Source organism: Phasianus colchicus, chromosome 18, assembly GCF_987193195.1.
Source record: "Phasianus colchicus chromosome 18, bPhaCol1.hap1.1, whole genome shotgun sequence".
Taxonomy (NCBI): domain Eukaryota; kingdom Metazoa; phylum Chordata; class Aves; order Galliformes; family Phasianidae; genus Phasianus; species Phasianus colchicus.
The window spans coordinates 7,285,007-7,305,521 of NC_143453.1; the positions used below are offsets into that span (position 1 = coordinate 7,285,007).

Sequence of the window (20,515 nt, forward strand, 5' to 3'; positions counted from 1 at the left end):
TGTTTTCCTGCCTCATGTGAACTGAAGTATCAACAGCAGGAAACCTTCTTTGTGGAGAAGTGCAGTATGAGTAGTGTCAGTGAGATTGCCTTTTTGTATGCTGTGTTGTTTGAGTTCTCAGAAATCTGACTCACAGATGGAAATGAAATATTTAATCTCTGTAGATTTTTAATTGTTAGGGAGTTCAACATATGTGCTGTAATGGAATAATGCTCAGCGATATTTTTTGCTGTTCTTTATGTTTAGGCAAGTTAGAAAATCAACACTGAATCCTAATGCAAAAGAATTCAACCCTCGATCTTTTGCTCAGGTAAGTTAATTGATACTGTTTAACATTTGCTTAGAGGCAAACCTTTTTCTCGAAGTACAGTCAAGCTGATCTCACATATGCATTGCTGAATTCTGTCTGTAGCCGAAGCCTTCTACTACACCAACTTCCCCTCGCCCACAAGCTCAACCAAGCCCTTCCATGGTGGGCCATCAGCAGCCAACTCCAGTGTACACTCAGCCTGTTTGTTTTGCACCAAATATGATGTACCCGGTTCCAGTGAGTCCAGGCGTGCAGGTAAAGTTCAGTAATGTAAATTTGTTGACACTTTTCAGATGCTTGTCAGCCAAGAGGGGAGACTTAGGACATCTAAGTATTACTCCCATAAATATGGGAACAATCACATTGTTGTTCAGTTTTAGCTATGTAAATACTGACTTTCCCCCAGTGGCCTTTCAACCTGAGAGCTATAATAGTCTCAAACACTTGTAAATTCCAACAGCTGTTACTTGCATTTACTGTTAATCTGCACAGACCTCCTCCCCTTTGTTCCCAGCACAGTACTGCTAACTTAAGTTTTATGCAACTGTTTTTTTTTTTGTCCTTAGCTTCCAGCTGTGTCCCACTAATTTCTGGTTGTTGCAGAGATCACTGGGCTTTCAGACCTAACTGCTGTAAAGTTGTTTGATTTAATACATTGCTTGCAGTAACAATACTAGCATTACTTGACAGGTTATTGCAAACCATATGGTCTTGGTTGGTTGTATGTGCAGACTTAGTCACAGTGGTGAAAGAAAACGTAGGTTAGGCAGAGTTCACTAAACTGTATTTGAAATCTGGAGTATTTTTTTTTCTTTCCTCCTCTTGCTCAAAATGGTTGCTGCTTATTAAAAAAAAATGTGGCTAACAGTTCTAACTATGTGGTTAAAGGTTTTGGTAGTTCTTGTTCTAACTTTGCTCTCATAAAACACTCAGTATGCTCAGAATGTGTTAATGAGTGATTTAGTTGTCAGCTTCAACAAGGTCACAAGAGCTCTTCTTGTTTGGAATAAAGGAGTTTGCAAGAAACTTCTGTGAGGCTTCGGTCTTATGTTTAACCGAAGGCATTACATTGTATAAATAGTCTCTGAGAAGAGTTTGAAAACCAGGATATTGCGGGTCTTGAAACCAATTTCATCGTGGAAACTTATTACAGAGAGTTCAGATATGCTATGATGACTGTTGTGTTTACTTGTGTCAGTAAAGTTTTAAGGAGAAAAAATGGTTTCTAATGTTATTAGAGGTCATTGTATTTCTTTTTTATTTTTTGACTCAGAGTAAAAGGTCTGAAAGCTGCTCACTCCAACACAGACACATACACATTTTTAAAAGGAATCTTTAGCTTAAACTCCTCCTTCTGTTTCAGCCTTTGTATCCTATACCCATGACGCCCATGCCAGTGAACCAAGCCAAGACATATAGAGCAGGTAAAGGTGAGAATAATACTGCCTGTTTGGTTCTTAGTTTGCATGCAGCATGAACAAAATAACAAATGTTTGTGTATTTTCTAACCCATGTGCTTTTGTTTTCAAATTGAGATTTTAAATGCTATTCTTAATGAAGGTGAGTTAAATGGAAATAGGCATTTCTAGGTAATGTAATTTGGCCAAATCCATTGTATCCATTGTAAGTTTGAGTAGCATGGCATTTCTGCTTTAGGAATTTGATTTAACAAACTGGAAAAGGTCTCTGTTACTTGGAAAATTTGTGTAAGCTGTTTTTCCTCCTTCATAAATATTACAGATTTGTTTAAAAGGGAACTTGGTGTATTGTTTGTACTGATTTGCAGCAGAGCCCTGAGTGGTGCCTTAACAGAGTTTTTGTCAATGAGAAAAATTTCTTTCTGAAAAAAGAGTATAGTTATTCATCTGCAAATAACTTTTTCCTGGTTCCAGTTCGTCCTTTTGCATTCCCTCTGCAACAGCTGGACTAACAATGCCATTATTTTAGCAAATGACACCTGTGGCTGTGTGTGGTGAGATGCACTCATCCCTTCAGTGCAGTGAGGGAGCAAAAACCCACAATGGTCTTGTTTTTATAGCCCTGTTTCAGATATTGCTCTAATTTGACATAGTGCATGCTTTCTTGCAGCATTGTACAGTGGTTCATGATGATAGGTTCCAGTGCTGCAGATCAACTGCTGCTGTAGGAAATTATTTGAAAGAGTAGTTTAGAAGTAAACAAGTGGCCTTTTTGAAAGCAGGGAAGCAAAAACCTGCGATGTATTTCTGCTTTAAAAACACCAGCTTCACAGTCATCTGACTAATGAAATCTTTCGGTTGCTAATGCTGATTGTTTTAATTAGAAGTATACTGATGGGTACTCCTGTCCTGCAAGGCCAGTCTCTGTTCTGAATGCCTTTCCAAAGTGTCAGTATTTCCTCTGTATCCATTCTGTGTGCAACATAGCCCTGAAGAAGCTGCATGAGTTCAGTGCCTTTACCCTCTACAAGTTGTATTGTGTATTTACTTTTTTCATTTGCTGATTTGCGGTGTAAACATAATCATTATTGAGTGAATTTACTGACATATCTTCAACATTTCCCTCTCCCTCTCCCTAAGAGGTCTGACAACATTGCACTCTGCAGTGGAGTTTACAGGTGCTTGAGTTAGCTTAGTTATTAATTACACCCTCACTACAGCAAACTGGAGCTCATCTGGAGCTATTGTGCCCTGTTGCTTAGTCCCACACAATGGCACTCTGCTCTCTTAATCTTTTCTACCCTCCAATTATTTCTATTCCTTTTCTTCCTATGGATTGTTTTGTCCCCTTCAGTGTAGACCATGACCTGAAAGTTACTTCATGCTATCCTGAAGGATAGCACAGAGATTAAGAGATGCAAATACCTAAAATTGCAGCCGTGTGGAGACCTTTATTCTGCTCTCCTCAGCCATGAGCACAAGCAGTGTTAACACTCAGCTTTCCAGTTGATGGAGCAGTTGCTGAGTAGTTCCCATAAAGGATAAATGAAGCCTTTTGATGGGGATAGGATCAAACTGAATTAATGTAGGTGTCCTAACATAACCCTTCTCTCTTGTTGTTGATTCTTGTCAGTCTCTTTCTCTCTTCACCTTCCTTTCTTCACAAAATAAACAAGTCTGAGTTTGTGGCTGTGTATATGTTTAAAAGACAGTGATGACAAATGTTCCTTTTTGTGTTGTTGCTTTCTGATAGTAGTGTAATAAGGAGGTTAAAAATGAGAGCTGAGGAGCTTCCGTTTGGTAACAGTGGCACTGTAATGTAAAAGCTTTTAGTAAAACTAACATTTTTCATCCTGTATTTCTAATGTGTGGTGCTTTTTGCTTTGCAGTACCAAATATGCCACAGCAGCGGCAAGACCAACATCATCAGAGCACCATGATGCACCCTGCCTCTGCAGCAGGCCCTCCAATTGTAGCTACACCACCTGCTTATTCAACACAGTATGTTGCGTATAGTCCCCAGCAGTTTCCTAATCAGCCTCTTGTGCAGCATGTGCCACACTACCAGTCTCAGGTAAGAGTCCTTTTGCTGTATGTGATATGGCACGACAAATAGACAAGTGATTCAGTCCCAAATACCATATTGTGTCTGGTCTTAAGAAGTCAGTCTGGAGGGTTTCTCTGTTCTGGAGCATATTTGGTATTGTAAAGTGCTTCAAAGCCTTCAGCAGTTTTATGGTCAATTTAGAAGTTGTCATTTGTTATTGATATCACCTTTTTTGAGCAATTCCTTTCAGGTCTGAGACAGGACATCTAGTTAGGCTCTGAAAATAAAATTGTTCTCTTAATTCAAAGGCTTTTAAATAAACAGACTTAATTGGATGAATATGTGATTATGTACATAAGCTTACGTAATTAGAGTGGCAGAAATTAGGCATGCCAGTGGTTTTTGTCAGTTTCTAATCCACTGTGGAAAACATCCTTATGTTCTTAGAACAACTGGGATAAGTGTGATAGTACAAAATTCTTGGTTTGCCCTGTGTTTTCAATAAGGCCAAGCTATTGCTCTTTCTAAATACGTAATTATTGTTTAGATCAGACTAGTTTCTTGCAATTATCTTAACTGCCTGTTTTTTCTTATTTCTCTTGAATGCAGCATCCTCATGTTTATAGCCCTGTAATACAGGGCAACGCTAGAATGATGGCACCACCAACTCATGCACAGCCTGGTTTAGTATCTTCTTCTGCAACACAGTATGGTGCGCATGAACAGACGCATGCTATGTATGGTAGGAAACGTTTTGTGTTATATGTAACTTTTTAAGCTCTTATGTTGTGCAGGGATATATTTAAATCTCGAGTTTCATATATGGGTGTCACTCAAAATTACACCAGTAAATGTGGTTTATATATCATAAGATGATGAGCAAAGCATTGAAAACTGAGCCACCTGGTTAAAATGAAAACTCGAGTGTGCTGATTTCAGTAGGATGCCAGTGACCAAGATGAAATTTCAAGCTGGGAGCTGCTAAAGAATATCTGCTGAAAGAAGTTTGTTCAAGTTCTCTTGATGCCCTTGACACAACATCCCTTGATTGTTTCTTGTTTATAAGTAGGACTGGTTTTATTGCAAGGCTATGACCTCAGTTTCAAAACTTGACTTTAGTTCTGACAACTAGTGAAATGCTGTCTTTATGATACTACTAGCATTATTAACAGTACGAACACTACTGTCTAAGCAAAATAAAACTTGTGTTGCTTACCTTTCTTTTTTGGTAAGTCAAGATTTAAGTATTTGAAACAACTCATGTATTGCTTTGACTTTGGTCTTCAGCATCATCAGATGAGCATATTTCACTCAGAGTGAAATGGCGAAAATGTGGGTTTCCTTGTTACAAACTATAATGTGAGAACTTCTAAAGCATTACAAATGTATGAAAATCAATGCCCCTTTTGGAGGGAAAGCCTCACTGCAAAACATGCTATGGAAAGAGGTAGAATCAAGGTTGCTAGAAGGCTTGAAAATTGTCATAAATTGTCAAAACGACAGATGGTCTCTTGAAAACATGGCATTTCAATACTTGTTACAGCATCTGAGGAAGACTTTTATTGGGTCACGTATATTATTGACTTAGATTCTAATAAAAGATTTTCTGTACCTTTAGACATCTTTGTATGTTTTCCGGTGCTTAGTTTTACTCTAATACTTAATGGAATTCCATGATGTGTCATGAAAACTTAACAAGGCTAAAAATCTGAAATTTAGTGTGAAATTAATTTTGATTTAAACAAGTCTGTGTCTTACCCATCTGAAAACATCCTGTCAGATCTCTGCAGTAATATGGTAACATAGTAAAGGAACAAAAATAATAGCGAGAAACCTTTTTTGCTATTTGAAAGAACACCTCAGCTCATTTGTAATAAAGTTGAACTGGGAAGCTACGTGAAGAGCTTAAGTCTTTCTCTCATAGGTCCTTACTAAATGTATTACTTTGATCTTTTCAAATCTTGTGCTTGAGGTGTCCATGTAAACAGATCTTCTGTTTGCTTTCTCATTAGATTAAATAGAATTCTGATACAGTGACCGATCAAAGGCTTTCAGACCTTTATTGGTGAAAACTCTCCCCTCAAACCCTGATTAAAATAAAGCTAGACATGAGAGAATCTCAGAAGCTTCGTTCAGAATGGTTGCTTGTTACCTCCTAGCAATTTCCCACTGTGCACCATCCTTCTCTTCCATAAGCACTGGGTTCTACAGCATTGAAGTACAAGCCTTTTCCACTTGCCTCTGATCAGAAGTCTGCATAGTTTTTTTCACTGAGATTCTAACTTACAACAGTTAGTTCTCATTTTGTGTTGGTTTTGTGGCTTACCTGTTGTAGGTATGTGACCAGCTACCAGTATGCACAACTAGGCTGAGTCAAAATTGAGAATTCTTTAATATTTCCTTCCACGTAATTCAAACAATACTTTTCCACCTAATTTACAGAAGTTGCATGTCTTTTATTCTTCCAAGTGCCGAATGGTGACTGTTCCAAACATTCTCCCACCTTCCCAGTAAATGATCAAGCACTTACAATTCTTGTTTGTAGAAAACATTCGGCCTGGTTGGATCGTGAACACCACATGAGACACTTTTTTTAAAAAAGACTATTTGGTCTTGCCATACGTAAATGTGTTTATTGCCTTGTGAACATGGATTGATTCAAAGTTTACAGTTAGTTACCCAGGGACTGACTTCAGGTGTAGTGCATCACTCTCGATTCCCAGGTTTTTGCAAGGCTTTCATGTGTTACTCGAAGACCTTGCCTAGGCTGATGATATTTCCTGAAAACATGTCCATCTATAAGATAATTGGCTTCCATTTATCAATATGTGACTGCTTGGAAGAAATGCAGAATTGCCTAAGGTAGCAGATGAATACTGCTTATGGAGTGAAGTGCTGACAAGCAACTTGCTGGAATTGTTCCCTTCAGATTGAGTGATAGGTAGTTTTGAATGGTAATATACAAAGATATTTATAACGTATGTTCTGTATTTTGGGGATCTTAAGCTTACCCATGGAATCTTTGAGCGAAATATACCACCACACACTGATTCTGAATCAAATTTGGTCCTCTTTTTGGAAGCAGTTTGAAAATCCAGAATAACAACTTCCTGAGAAACAGCCATTGCTGCTTTTGATTTTGGAGCGTTTGCTCAAGCAAGTTCTCACATTTCCCTTTGGCTCTTTAAAATAGCAGTCTGATCTATTTTTATTTTTATTCTCTGACTTCCCTCCCCACCCCCCATTCATGTCAGGATTCAGTGGGTTACAGTGTCCTTTTATCCTTCAAGGTTCTGGTGCTTCCTTTGAGATAATTCTTGCAAAATTCACTCCATTTTTTTCCTGTGTATGTGGTAGAAAGAAGATGTCTACAAGGACAGCTGCGCTGAGCCGTGGGGGTTGGGGCACTGCTTATGAGTTCTTAAGGTGTGAAATGTTTTCTGGTGAGCTCTGAAACTCCATCTTCTTCAATGGTTTGGGACAAGTGAATGCCTGTGGCAAGCAGCAGCTGCCTGGCAGTGAGGAGGAATGCTTGTTGGTCCTCACTGCCGCGAGTTTGGTTTTTGTTTTCGTTCCTGTCTCAGGAAGTGAGTTCTCAATTCCAAATACACATAGTGACTTACACTTGTTGATCTGCACTTTTTCATTTTGAAGCAAAATATTTTTGTCTAATGGGATATTTCTGCACTTCTGGGATTTCTTTGCCAGTGCCCTGCTTGTGTTCCCAAAATGCTGCTGACAAGAGAAGCAGAGAAGCCAAGCAGCTCAGCTGTGTGCTCACCACAGGCCCATCTGAGCACACAAAAGGAATGTGTAAATCCTTGGGCTTTCCCCCTCAGAACACAATGGGGAAGGCTCACACAGCCCTCTTTCATCTTGTCAGCCAGTCAGACTGTACAGATGGCTCTTACACATTTCAGCTCGTAAGTTCTGGAGACACGAGCTTCCCTTAGCACGGGAAGTTGACATGCAAGTTCTGCAGGAGCAGAGCAGCACACACACACTGATAGCTGCCCCACGCACACCCCATCACACTGACCCATCCTCACCCTGCACGTAGTTTTCAGGACACACCACCTTCCACGAAGTGTTGGCTCTGTATGGTCCATATTGCTGCTCTGGTCAAGTTTGATGGCTCACAGCTTGCTCCTATGTCGCCCAAAGACACAGCTTGTCCCGTGGTGTTGGCAGAAAATCTGGTTATCTAAGCTGAGGGTGGATGTATTTCTGTGCCAATTAATTGCTGTGTTACCATGTAGCTGAACTGTGTATGCTTGTAGATAACTGGAATTCTCTGAAAAACTTAACTTTTTCGTTTAGAAACAAAACAGAAACTTGTGTAAAACCAGACCTTGGTTTTATACAGATGCATTTCCTGTTTTTTGTGCTGTCATTCCTGTCCCCATTCTCCCTTCCTCTTTCCCCTTCTGCATATGTTTTGCTGGTCTGGTATTGTCTCTAACTTTATCTGGTTTCTGTCTCAGCAGTAGAGTAAATTCTATTACCCTGATAGTACAATGGTGGATATAATGTAAGCTTCAAAGGATTCTCCAGGGACTAAGTGAACCAGTCACCAAAGGTGTCTTGGAACTGTTAAGAATGACAGTGAAACAGTTGAACAAACAAGGGGGGCGATTTATGATTTAATGTAATTACGTTTTAACCTTCTTGTTACAGTGGATTGTAATAGATAATGAATTGATGTAAAGTTTATTTGTGTTAATACTAAATTAACAACTGAAGACCTCAGTATCACAGTGTAGAAGGAAGGCTTATCTGAGACTCGTGTTGTTTCATCTCCACTCAGTTGTAAAACTAAATATCCATCCCTAATATCAACTAAGTAAATACAAATATCTGCATGATTCTACGGTCTTTAAAAAAAAAAAAAAAAAAAGACACTGACCTTTCCAGAAGACGGGCAGCATGCACGTGGCAAGAGGCTAATTTACCTTTCTATTTCCCAAATTCAGCATGTCCCAAAATACCATACAGCAAGGAGACAGGCCCTTCTTTCTACTTTGCCAGTGAGTTGGGTTTTTTGTACTAATTTTGATTGTACAGAAAAGCACTATCTAAAGAAGAGATGTTAAACGAATGGGACGTGTTGAGGGGAACAGGTTTCCTTGCACCAAACCAGTATGTAGAAAAGGCAGGGAAGTTCCTTTCAGCAGAAGAGCTGTTAAACAGATTTAAAATGCCACAGGAACGTGGGTTTTATTGAGTTGTTTTGTTTGATAAACATGTTTTAACTTCAGTACCCACTCTCTTCATCTGCAGCCAGAAAAGCTGTCCACACGTGGCACTCATTTCCTTAGGTGAACTTTCTTGTTCCCTTTCTTCCATGGCCCAACTGGGATGTAAGACTTTGCAAGTTAATGAACTTCCTTAAAAGGAGGAGTGCCTCATCTCTTTAGAAGGCTGGAGCTCGAGCTCAGAGCCCCTGGGAGGAATTTGCTCAAGCTGCAGCCAGGATGAGGAACACTGTTTGCATCTCTGTGCTGTCCTTGCAGGTGTTGTTACAGTCAAGCATTGAGTAAGAGAGCCCCTGACATCTAACAAGCAGTGTTTTGGTGTTCATCACAGAGCCCCAAAGAAGATGTTTGGGGTAGTCAGGCTGGATGGGGTGGGCTGGAGCTATCAGCTGGGACATGGGGAAGAGAACTGCAGCTTCAAGGTACTGTCAGACTTGCTCCTGTACTGCAGTGTGGCCAGCTGCAGGTCATGCCAGCACTCTTCTTTCTTTTTTTTTTTTTTTTTTTTTTTTTACTTTTTTTAGATAACCTGATACATGAAAGATGGTGAGAAATACCACTTTTCTCCAAAAATCTCTTCTAGAGCAGCTATCCTGAATGTCCCTTGTACAGAACTGGTTTTACCTAAGCTAGTGTTGTGGGATGCTGACCTGTACTCTTTTATACATATTGATTTGGTGCATGGAAATAATTTTAAGAAGCTCGTTCCTTTAGTGGATAATCTTTTAAGGAAGTCCACTATGCCTATGTGAAATGACTTCTGTAAATGTTGATGTTCTGAACGAAACGTTGCTATTGCTTTGCTTCCTACCATTCAGGTCTTTTAAATGTAGTTATCCTCACCATCTTACTGGATCTGGCAATAGTTTTGAAGTTTGTTCACTGGTCAGTTCTTGAAAATAGGCTTCGGGCATCTTTGGATGATGGCCACCATTGGCAGCACTGAGATTCCTACCAGGGGAATAAGAAATTTTGCAATATGGTTTCTACATCTGGGAGTTCTGCTTGGTTGCTGCTACTCTACCTCTTGATTTCAGCTCCTTTGCTGGGTTTGGTAGCTGACTTTGACGTGGATTGCACTTCTGTATAGCTGAATTCAGTGATTAAATGCATCTGATATTTGCTCTCCCAACTGCCCAACTTACCTTCACTGTGTGTATCTCCGGGTTAGTTCAGTTACATGCATTTCCTGCTGAGAAACAATCAACAAGATGCAGCAGGTTTCCTCAAGGAGCATTTCTTGGGGAGAGGAACATAGGGCATGGAGGTGAGAAGCAGTGTTTGTGCTGGAAGTGAAACAGCAAAGGGATCTGTGGAGCTGTTTTGTCCTTGCCTGGGGCTTTCCTGATGCTTTCTTGGTTACTAGATGGCTGATTGAAAAATCTACAAAGTTCTGACATGGGAAAATGTTGGATAATCTGTTATTTGTTGGGTTTTGTTGTTTTTTTCGCCCTCCTGTCTTTCCTGGTTTGTAGTGAGCTGTTGTGGTGAACAGGGAGAAATTTGTTAAAAAGCTGTTGAACTTGCTTTAGTTGTGGCTTTGTAGGTGAATTTCTAGAGACCGTTTTGCAAGACTTATTCCAGAGGCTCACTAAGTTGCTTCAGAGATTTCAGTGGCTTGTCATAAGCTGTTAATTGCAGCAGCTACACGTGAAAACCCTTCTACATTCCTAAAGCTAAAATTTGACCTCTAGTTTGAGGCAACGTAGATCAGTGCATTTGTTTCAGACTTGCTGCCACTATTCCTGAACCACTTCTGATTTGTGTCCAGGATTTAGATAAGTGTGCAAATATCCTCTTTTGAAATGCACTTTTAATATTAATATTGCTATTAAAACATAATTTGCAGCAGCATCTCTGCTCAATTTAAGTGAACTTACAGAGATGATATAGGGAAGACAAAACAGGAGAAGAGAAGCTGGGGAAATTACAATTCTAATAACAGAATTTTTATTCTGCAAAGCTATGGATAAGAGACTCTTGGAATGTTATGGAAGCTGATGGTATGACACTTCCCCACCCTTCCTTATTTTTGGGGCACAATTCTTCAGTTTAATTATTTTTCTGTGAGTGAAATTTCTTCTTGTGAACTCTGATTGTGTGATGTATCTGTTTTAGAATAACTCTGTTTATTTTTCTCTGGGCTACAGAGAAATGAAGGATGAATTGCACTCATGGTTTCAGGGAGTACCACGTTATTTTGGGGCTCTTAACAGGCAGTGTGGCAGGATGTGGGAAGCCTTGAATATCTTATGACTTGGCATGAATTTTCATGTATATTCAAAAAGCTTTTGAATGGAGCAGAAGGTAACTTAAAGGAAGACGTGCCAGCTCTGCGGCCAAGGTGGTGGAATGAGAGCTGGGGAAGGCAGATCTTTGGTAGCCTGCCCTTTGGCAACAAGTGGATCCCGCTGTGAGTTTATTACTTTGACAGAGATAATAACATCTGGCCTTCTTCAGAGTGTTGTATAATAACGAGGTTGAGAAAATTTTCCTGCTGTAGGAAATTGTTAGTTTCTTACTGTAAAAATAATCTTGGTTTCTGTTATTCATTTTTGTGTAGTGTTTGTAGGGGGAGTGGTATTTGAAAGCTGTCCAAATCTGAAAGTGGTAGGGATGCTGCTGCAAAATAAATTTTAGTAGTGATATGAGAAACTCTTGCTTTTGATGCTTTTGGAAGTGTAACTAAGTGCTCTGTATGGCAGAAGATAATGTGGTTTTTGCTACGTGTGTTGTGCATGAGTACACTTCAGTGGAAGAATTCAGGGTAACAAGTGCACAGGGAGTTCATCTGCATTAATAGCCTGAAACACTGTGGTGCACATCATTGTGAGCCCACTTGCTCAGGGAAGGTTTAGTAGAGCTTTCAGGACAGCAGGGTGAGATTAAGTTAAATGTGGTGAGCAGTTACTTTATAAAGGAGAGACCTCCATAATGGCCTGCACAGGGGAGAAATGTTTCCATTAGACAAGATGATGCTGTATGCTTATATTCTGTTAAGTCTAAGTTTTCTAGGAGTAGTGTTTGCAGCTTTATAGCAAACCAAACTGCAGGAAAAGGAGTGTTTGCCCAGGGTAATTGTGTGTCAAGCACAGCGTGGTTGCTGTCTGAGATGGGCTTTTGTTCTATAGTGTTGTGCCTTCAGATGCAGCTATGTTTTCGTGTTGTTTCTCCTCCCATCTTGTCTTTTGTCCTTTCTATATATTCAAGCAGTTCTGTGTGTTCATGAGCATAGAGCCCAGCACAGTGAAACTCCTTAGAAGCTGCAGCAAGCAGTTGCCTGCAGAAATTGAGACCCTGTGTATTTCTGAATCAGGGGGAGATGGTTGCAACACAACAGCTGCACTTGGAGTTACTCCTTGTGCTCTGCTTTCCGGGTATGTTTACTAAGGCAAGAAAGTGCTACCACAACACTCTCTACCTTGCAAAAAAAAGCCCTGACAAATAAACAAAACCACTTCAAATTCTCACGCAATACAAAACCCCTGAAAGAAGCTGTCACCCAGCAGTGAGCAGTGTGATTAGCTTTGGTCAGAAAGACAGAATGGTACCAGAACAAAGGAGGAGCAGTTGCAGGGAGTGGATTCGGGAGAAGGTTGTTGTTTGCTTTGGTTGTTTCTCTTCTAGCACCGTTGTCAGCAAAGCTATCCACAGTCCTGACAAGCTGTAGAACTGGAAAGAGGAGTGCACGTTGTCACGTGCAGAAGTGTAGCTGTAAGCTGTGGAGAGGTTGTGGCACAAGATCTAAAAGCAGCAGAGGGGACAGGCAGCAGTTTCATTTTTTAAGGTCTTACTTTCCAGTTGTGCACTTGTTGTTTGTAGGAAGACTTGCTGTTATTATGGTTTTCCATGCTTTCTTTGATTCCCTTAGATTAAAAAAAGTAAAAAGGGGAGGAGGGGAGGGCAACTTAGTGTGGCCCTTTTTGAAGTAGAACTGGGCAGGCCTCCTTGGAAAGGATCTTGTTGATATTAGCTTGCTGTTGGGAGACTGGTATGGCTGTAGCAACAGATGTGATTCCACTTGTGTGGGTTTCATATTGCTATGTTTTTTTCCCTTTTTTGGAGTTTCTTACCTTATTTGCTACTGTATCAAGGAATTAAGAATTTCATGCTAGTGTTGAAAAGCTCACGTAATGGTGGTGATCCAGAAAACTCTGTAATTGGCCTTGAGGGGAGGGAGAGAGACATTATTCTAGTGCAAGATGCTGACTTTTGCAAAAATTCCTCTGCTCTGATGTTTATACTGTGTGTCCCTGTAGCTCTTAAGCATATGTGCACTGTGTATGCTTTACACGGACTGTACTGTGAGCAATTTCCAGAAGAGTAGCATGGTGAGGTTAGCCAGGTATAAGGCCAAATAATTTTTTGGATGGTGGAAATAAAAATGGCTTGTAACAGCTTTTTAAAGAACATTTCAGGAAAAACTAAATTGTATAGATAAATTTGATATCTCAAACCAGTCTATTTGACAAAACAAAGATGAAATACTGCTTTTCTCATATGTAGTATCTGTTGCATTGTCAAACTAGGGAAGATGAACTGTCTAATTATGGTTATTTATAGACTGCTCTGCAAAATCTACACAAACGCAAGGTAAGATACTCAGCTATTTGCAAGATAAATATTTATTTTAGAAGGGGGAGGGAGTGTTTTTACAGTATGATAGAGATATAACGAAATCTTCAAGTGCAGATGGTGACTTGATGGAATGCGTATTCCATATCTGTTGTTAAATATTTTTCTTTTTCATCCTAGTTTCCACTGGCTCACTTGCTCAGCAGTATGCCCACCCTAATGCTACCCTGCATCCGCACCCTCCGCATCCTCAGCCTTCGGCTACGCCAACTGGCCAGCAGCAAAGCCAACATGCTGGAAGCCACCCTGCTCCTAGCCCCGTGCAGGTAACATCTTAAGGGAATGAATGTCTTTAAATTGTTTTCAAACACTCTACTGGAAGGAATTGCATTGATTTGTGATTTTACACTGATCTATTGATTCCTTGAGAGGAAGAATGGTGGGGGAAGTTGCCCAAACCACCTGCATATGATAAATCTCATGCAGGTCCAGCTTTCCATGTTTTCTAGAAGTGAAGATATATCATCTCATTCTTCTCTACTTGTAGCAGCCAAATGTGGTAGTCTCATAATTTCTAGGATAAGCAAGGAGGAAAACTTGTAGCAATCCCTTTTCCTCTGTAAATGCCAACATGAGTCTGACCATACATTTCTCCATCTCCGCAAGGGATGAGGTGTAGCTCGTTTCCATGTTACGATTAAAGAAGACTCATAATTTTGTTGCAGCTTAACGTTGGAAATACCAGATTAATGCTGAGGATTTTTCTCCAAGGCAGGCAGCTAAAAGCAAAACAGTACTTGTGATAATGCTGCATGCTTTAGCTTCCTACTGGTGATGACTTTGAGCTGCTCTCATTGCGGTTAGGAAGTACATCCAACCCTGAGGCTGCAGGGTCTCTTTGTTTTGCCTGGCAGTGTAGGTTCTAGTGAGCACATCCATTTTCCAGGCTCCTCTATACAGAACTGTAGGGTGAGGGGAAGATGAGCCTGGTGCAATTGCAGTGAGTTTTCTGGTGACCACAGGTATGGGGATCCTTAGATTTGTGACTTAAAAGATTGACAATGGGGAGCAGTTTTGCAAACTTTTTTTATTCTGGAAAGTAATGTAAACATCTCTCATCTCTAGACCATAACCTACCTAACTCTCACTGTCCTTTTTTTATTTTTTATTTTTATTTTCCAGCATCATCAGCACCAGGCTGCTCAGGCACTCCACCTGGCAAACCCACAGCAGCAGTCGGCAATTTACCACGCAGGTCTAGCTCCAACCCCACCTTCCATGACGCCAGGCTCCAATACGCAGTCTCCACAAAATAGTTTTCCTACAGCACAACAAACAGTCTTCACCATTCATCCCTCCCATGTTCAACCTGCATATACCAATCCGCCACACATGGCCCATGTCCCCCAGGTAAACACAGTTTAACAACCTTCAAGACTAAATGTCTTAATGCCACAAAGATAGGACAGTCGGGCCTGCTGAAGTGATTTCCATTCTGTCACCTCTCAGCACAAACTACCTGTTGTGTTACTTAGGTTTCTGTTTGTACATTGCCTTCTAGAATTTTACAAGATATTTGGACCTCAGCTTCCAATATCCAGTGCATCTACAACTGTAGTTTAATAAAGACATCTTGAGCTGGCACTGCTACTGAAAGAAATTGAGCTCTCTTCCCAGTTCCCAATTCCCATTCTTGTCCTGCCCTACCCCCCTGTTCTGCTCACAGAACTGTTTGGCCATGCAGCAAACCAGACTGGGGACTTGATTCAACTGAAGCGTGCCTCCCCTCCCCCTATTTTAGGCTATTTCTCAGTCAAATCAGTTCACTACTCGGGTTCACTGCATGATCACAGGAAGAGCTGGCATAGAGAAAGGTTGGAGACGAGAGCTGGGTGGAAGAAAGCTGAATTGCTGCTTTTGGTGGCAGTTGTAGGCTTTGTGTTGTAGCCAAATTTGTACAAGCACATTCAGTAAAGGATAATACAAATGGTTACTGGGCAGTAGCAAGGCTGCTCTGCAATGGGAGATTGATGAGATTTAGTTCAGATGATTTGCAAGACAATCCTTGCTAAAAGAGAAAACTGCGTGCGTGTGTGTGTCTGGTTCTAAGTAAACTGCGTGTGCAGGAGATCCCCAATGGTTGTTGGGCAACTTAATGACAGTCTTTGCTACAGGATCAGAAACCCACTTCTCTTAACTGGTCTCTTGTGGTCAACTCACTGAAAAAAAGGATTTGGGGAAGGGAAGCACATGACTGATTAATCAAGAGCTCTGCGTAAAGCAGCGTTGCAAAGATTTTTCTGATGTTTACTAAATCTCATGGATTTAGTAAGCTTTGTTGAGGAGCAGACAGTTAATCAGTAATTTGCCTGCACAACTCCTTCTTCAGATCAAGTTCTTGATGCCTGGCTTATTCCTTCTCATACAGGTTAACAAAAGTTGAGATGTCATGACCTAACTGCAGGTAGGGAGGATAGTCAAGTCGGACCCTGGTCCCATACTGAATTCTGGTAAAATCTTCTGGAACACCCAGTTAAGCAAATTAATTAATAGGTGGTTTTTTTTTTTTTAAGAATTGTTTTACTGATGTTGAGTTTATAGCTTTTTAATTCTGCTAGGCTTTTTTCTTTTTTCTTTGTGGGAGGATAAAGAGGATGCCCAGATGTGACTACTGCTATTAATAATAGCAGTTTTACTGCTATTGAGGCACCACATCCTCCCAGGCTGATTTCTGCCAAAAACAGATACTTGGCTTATGTGAGCTATTGCTCTGCTCTGGTGTGGTGGCACTGGTGTGAATGTGTAGGTCTAAGAGCTTCTTGAGATGCCTCGTGATACCACCTGCAGCTCTTTAGGAGGGTCTTCTTGGAAGCTTGGGGGTGAGTGGCATGCTCAGTGCCGTGCCTTGAAATGTGAAACACGTTTGTTTCAAAGGCAACTTAAAGATGAGACCGTACAGGAGTTGTGCTGTACACATCATGGCCAGACCTGTGCCTGCGCTGCAGGATGTGGCCATTGTCTTCCTTTTGTGTGCCAAGCACTTCATAAGCAAACCTTGCTAAAGCAAATCAGATGCAAGTTTTAGCCAGAACTGACTGCTTAGTCAGGATTTTTAACAATTGCAGGCAAAGCCTGTTTTACCCTTGATTTTCAACGTACGCAGTCTTTTCTGCTGTAATTTTTTAGGGTGAAAATTATGATCTGTAATCCAAGATATTTATACCAGACAAACTGACTTTGAAATGAAGTAGTTCCCTCAAAAAAAAAAAAAAAAATCTCTAATGAAGGAATAACTACAGCTCTGTAAGAAGTTTTAAATGTGTGTAATTATTCCATTGTGGGGAAACTAATCACTGGATTTAATAGTTTCTCAGCAGTGCTATTTCCAACTGCTGAACACCATTGTGAAATATGTAGTAGGAGTTTCAGTTAGGCAAACACAGGGGATCAGTTGAATTTCCCTTCAGGTTCTCAGATTACTCAAGCTGTTAGACATATCTCACTTGAGAAGCAGTACTTGAAAATTCATTACAGTGTACTGTCAGCTTCCAATTTGCAAAGCGTTTGAGCCACAGCAAAATTTTTTATCCGGTGTGTGTCTGCATTGAATCCAGCTGCTATATGAATAGCTGCTTTATAGTTACGGCTGCTGTAATAGCATGTTTGTCAAAGTGAAAATGGTGCCCATCCTGAAAGGTGTTTTTGTTTCACAGTCTTATCTTCTAAGCCCTTTTTAGTGCAAGAGTGAGATTTGAATTGCAGTTCCTGCCTTTAAAGGCTTCTTGAGAGCTATTAATACAGTGCAAGTCTGATAAAGAGTTTGAGGAATGTCTGTGATGAGTCAAATAACCCTTTTGTCTTTAAGAAATAAAATTGTAGCTACTACCTGCTATCTGTCTTTACTGGCCTGTGAAAGTCGTGAGGCTGCGATTGCTGCACCGTAGCACCCTGACAGTGGGATCTGGTAGAAGGACAAAGCAAACCTTAGATGCAAATAATTTTTGTTTTCCGAGGCAAAGTGACCGAAAGCTCTAGGGATTCCTTAATGTGTTGTGCTTTTAAGAAACCAGTGTTTACTCGTTTTTCAAAACAACTGACAATCTCTAGAGTCATGAACCACTCTGAGCAAAAGAAGTCAACCGACAAGTTACTGAACTGGTTTGCCAGAAGGTGATCAGCCATAATGAAGATTAATCTCCTTTTTTCTGCTGAGACTTAATTATGATTGCTTAGATTACATGAGGACCTTAACTGTGATGAGCTTAACTGGAAACAGAACAAAGCTGACCTAACAGCATCAAGGGATGAAATCACTCATCTTAGAATGACTGCACAGATGAAAGATAGCGTGGGCACAGGTCACTCGAGAGCATTCCTAGGGCAGGGAGCCATGAAAGAATGTGGAGCTGTGTAATGAGAAGGGAGCAAGGGATGCCAGAGCTCCAGTGCATGTGAGGTTCCTATCTGCACCCAGTGCGTTCTCTACATAGGAAGTGCTTTGATCTTGGTTACTAACGATAATGTTTTGAAGATTTGTTGCTGAGGTTTAAAAAAGATACGTATCCCTCTGTTTAATGCTAGCAGTCTCTCCCAGTGTGCACTGTCCAAATTATTGCTAAAATTCAGAATGTGACTCGGAGCCAGCAGTAAGGATTTGAGCCTTTTTTAAAAGTTATTACTTTAGTTGTTATTATCTTTTTTAATCCCTTTGTAGCTAATCTAGTTAAAATGGAGTAAATCTCTGGATTTACTGGTAGAGCTGGAAAAAATTCTCTAGTCATGTGGCCAGGAGAGATGCCTCCTTGTGACCATTATACTAAAGAGCTCTTTGTTTCAGGCTCATGTACAGTCAGGAATGGTTCCTTCTCACCCAACTGCCCATGCTCCAATGATGCTAATGACGACACAGCCACCTGGTGGTCCCCAAGCCGCCATCGCTCAAAGTGCACTACAGCCCATTCCAGTCTCGACAACAACACATTTCCCCTATATGACGCACCCTTCAGGTGAGGAGTGTGTGCCCGGGAGACCTGCACCGTAACTGAGCCAGGTCACAGTAGCGAGGAGAACTGTTACGAACCAGATTTGGGGAAAAGAATAACAAAAAAAAAATAATAAACCAACAGAAAACAAATGGAAGATGTCCTTTTAGATGGCGGGCTGCTGATGGCAAACTGTTTGTGCATTTAGCGTTTGTACGTTGCCAGCCCAAATACAAGCCTAGCTAAGCATGCCAGATGTAGCTAATGTAGCAAAGACCTTGTTTCTGTGTAGCTGAAGTACAGAACTGGATAACTGTGCAGACACTGACACGGTGGGGCTGTGTTCTTCCAGGTATTGCCATGGTTTCACTGTGGGGAACGGACTGTCTGCGTAGCCTGCTCATAATGATCCGGGGGGTTGTTAAATTTAAAGCGATCGGTCCCAAGGACAGGAGTGACAATGTTGCTTGGGGGTAGTGCTGTTAGACTTCTGCTGACCGAAGTAAAGTGACGACTGAAGTCTATTAATTCAGAGTAATGTTCTGCAGCTTTGCTTTTGGGGAAAAGTAGGTGCTATATGACTTCTTTCCGCTTTAAAGTTACTTAGATGTCTTTATCGTTATTTGTTTCCAAACAGCCTCTGATGTTATGTCTTGGGGATTGTGTGAGCAGAACAAGCTGCTTTGTGAGGGTTTAGGGAGGAGAGAAACATCCAAAGGACATCTCGATATGCAGGGTATTGTTTTGTTCTTTAAAAAGAAAAGAAAAAGAAAAAAAAAAGGTTGAGCTCAGTAGTTGTCCTGTGACCACTTTACTAGCAAACTGTTGTGTGGCTTGCCAATCTATTATTTACATTTGAACTTTTTTTTTACAGTACAAGCCCACCACCAACAGCAGTTGTAAGGCTCATCTGGAATAACTGAAAGGCTGGATACCTTTTGTAGGCCAAATACCCTCCTTCTACTGCTTCTGCCAACTGGAAGCACAGAAAACTAGAATTTCATTTTATTTTGTTTAAAAAAAAAAAATTGATTTCTTGTAACATCCACTAGGAATGCTAACAGTTCATCTTGCAGTGGGAGAGATTCGGACTGAGTAGAGGCATTTAGGAACTTGTGGGCTATTCCATAATTCCATGCACTGTATCTGAGTCCTGCAAGTGCCCCAACTCTGCTTGCTGAAAACTGGAAGTTATTTATTTTTTAATGACCCTTCAAAGTTATGAACTCATCAGCTAGCAAAAGAAGTAACAAGAGTGATTCTTGCTGCTATTATCACTAAAAATCAAGACTTGGAGATCCCTTTTACTTCTAACTAAACTTGAAACAGGTTCAGTAAAAAAAAAAAAATTCTAATCGTCAAACTGATGAATTATTATTTATAAATCACGTTTGATGAGATGATCACTATCGTGAGACAGTGATGTAACTTTTAAGTTAAGAAAACTTTTACTTTGTAGATAATATAAAATAAAAACTAAAAAAAAAATTAAAAAATAAAAAAAGTTTTAAAAACTGACCTACGTATTGTTTGTGTTTTGCTTTACCAGTATCTCTCTTTAATGTCTTCTCCAGCTTCAGACCTGTGGAACTCCTTCAGGTGTATGTGACTTGCAGGGCCACTGCAGATACAAGTCGAAGGGTTCAGAACAGAAGTGTGAGTGCAGGTTTTAAAAGAATTTCCTCTGTTCGGGTCCATTCCCTAACGCCTCAGCCTCGCGCTGCTCTGATTGCTGTGCAGAAGATCTCACAAATACATGAAATTAATGTAAGTAAACGCAGGTGGGCAGCAGGGGGCATGCAACCATCAAAAGTCATGATGGAGACTTGCTCCTGCTGGCAGGGAGCTTCCATTTCTGAGGGAGGTTTGTGACTTTGAGCAGCTCTTGGTCTGCTCAAATAGCAGCACCATAGAGAATGAAGTGAAAT

The 20,515-nt window shown here is 40.6% G+C and overlaps 1 protein-coding gene across 12 annotated transcripts in view; it reads left to right on the forward strand.

The window, feature by feature from the left end:
- ATXN2 (ataxin 2) overlaps positions 1 to 20,060 on the forward strand; it is a 50,029-nt gene extending 29,969 nt beyond the window's left edge. For 6 of the 12 annotated variants that reach the window (XM_090152632.1, XM_090152633.1, XM_031592513.2 and 3 more), the window contains 8 exons: positions 247 to 310; positions 413 to 565; positions 1,674 to 1,740; positions 3,618 to 3,802; positions 4,385 to 4,517; positions 13,786 to 13,931; positions 14,788 to 15,015; positions 18,443 to 18,724. In XM_090152632.1, coding sequence (XP_090008758.1) covers positions 247 to 310; positions 413 to 565; positions 1,674 to 1,740; positions 3,618 to 3,802; positions 4,385 to 4,517; positions 13,786 to 13,931; positions 14,788 to 15,015; positions 18,443 to 18,646 — 1,180 coding nt within the window. In that variant the 3' untranslated portion in view covers positions 18,647 to 18,724. Of the gene's footprint in view, positions 1 to 246; positions 311 to 412; positions 566 to 1,673; positions 1,741 to 3,617; positions 3,803 to 4,384; positions 4,518 to 8,748; positions 8,803 to 13,785; positions 13,932 to 14,787; positions 15,016 to 18,442; positions 18,725 to 19,461 lie in introns of those variants that run through there. The other 6 variants (XM_031592510.2, XM_031592511.2, XM_031592508.2 and 3 more) reach the window with 6 other exon arrangements.
- The last annotated feature ends 455 nt before the right edge of the window (positions 20,061 to 20,515 follow it).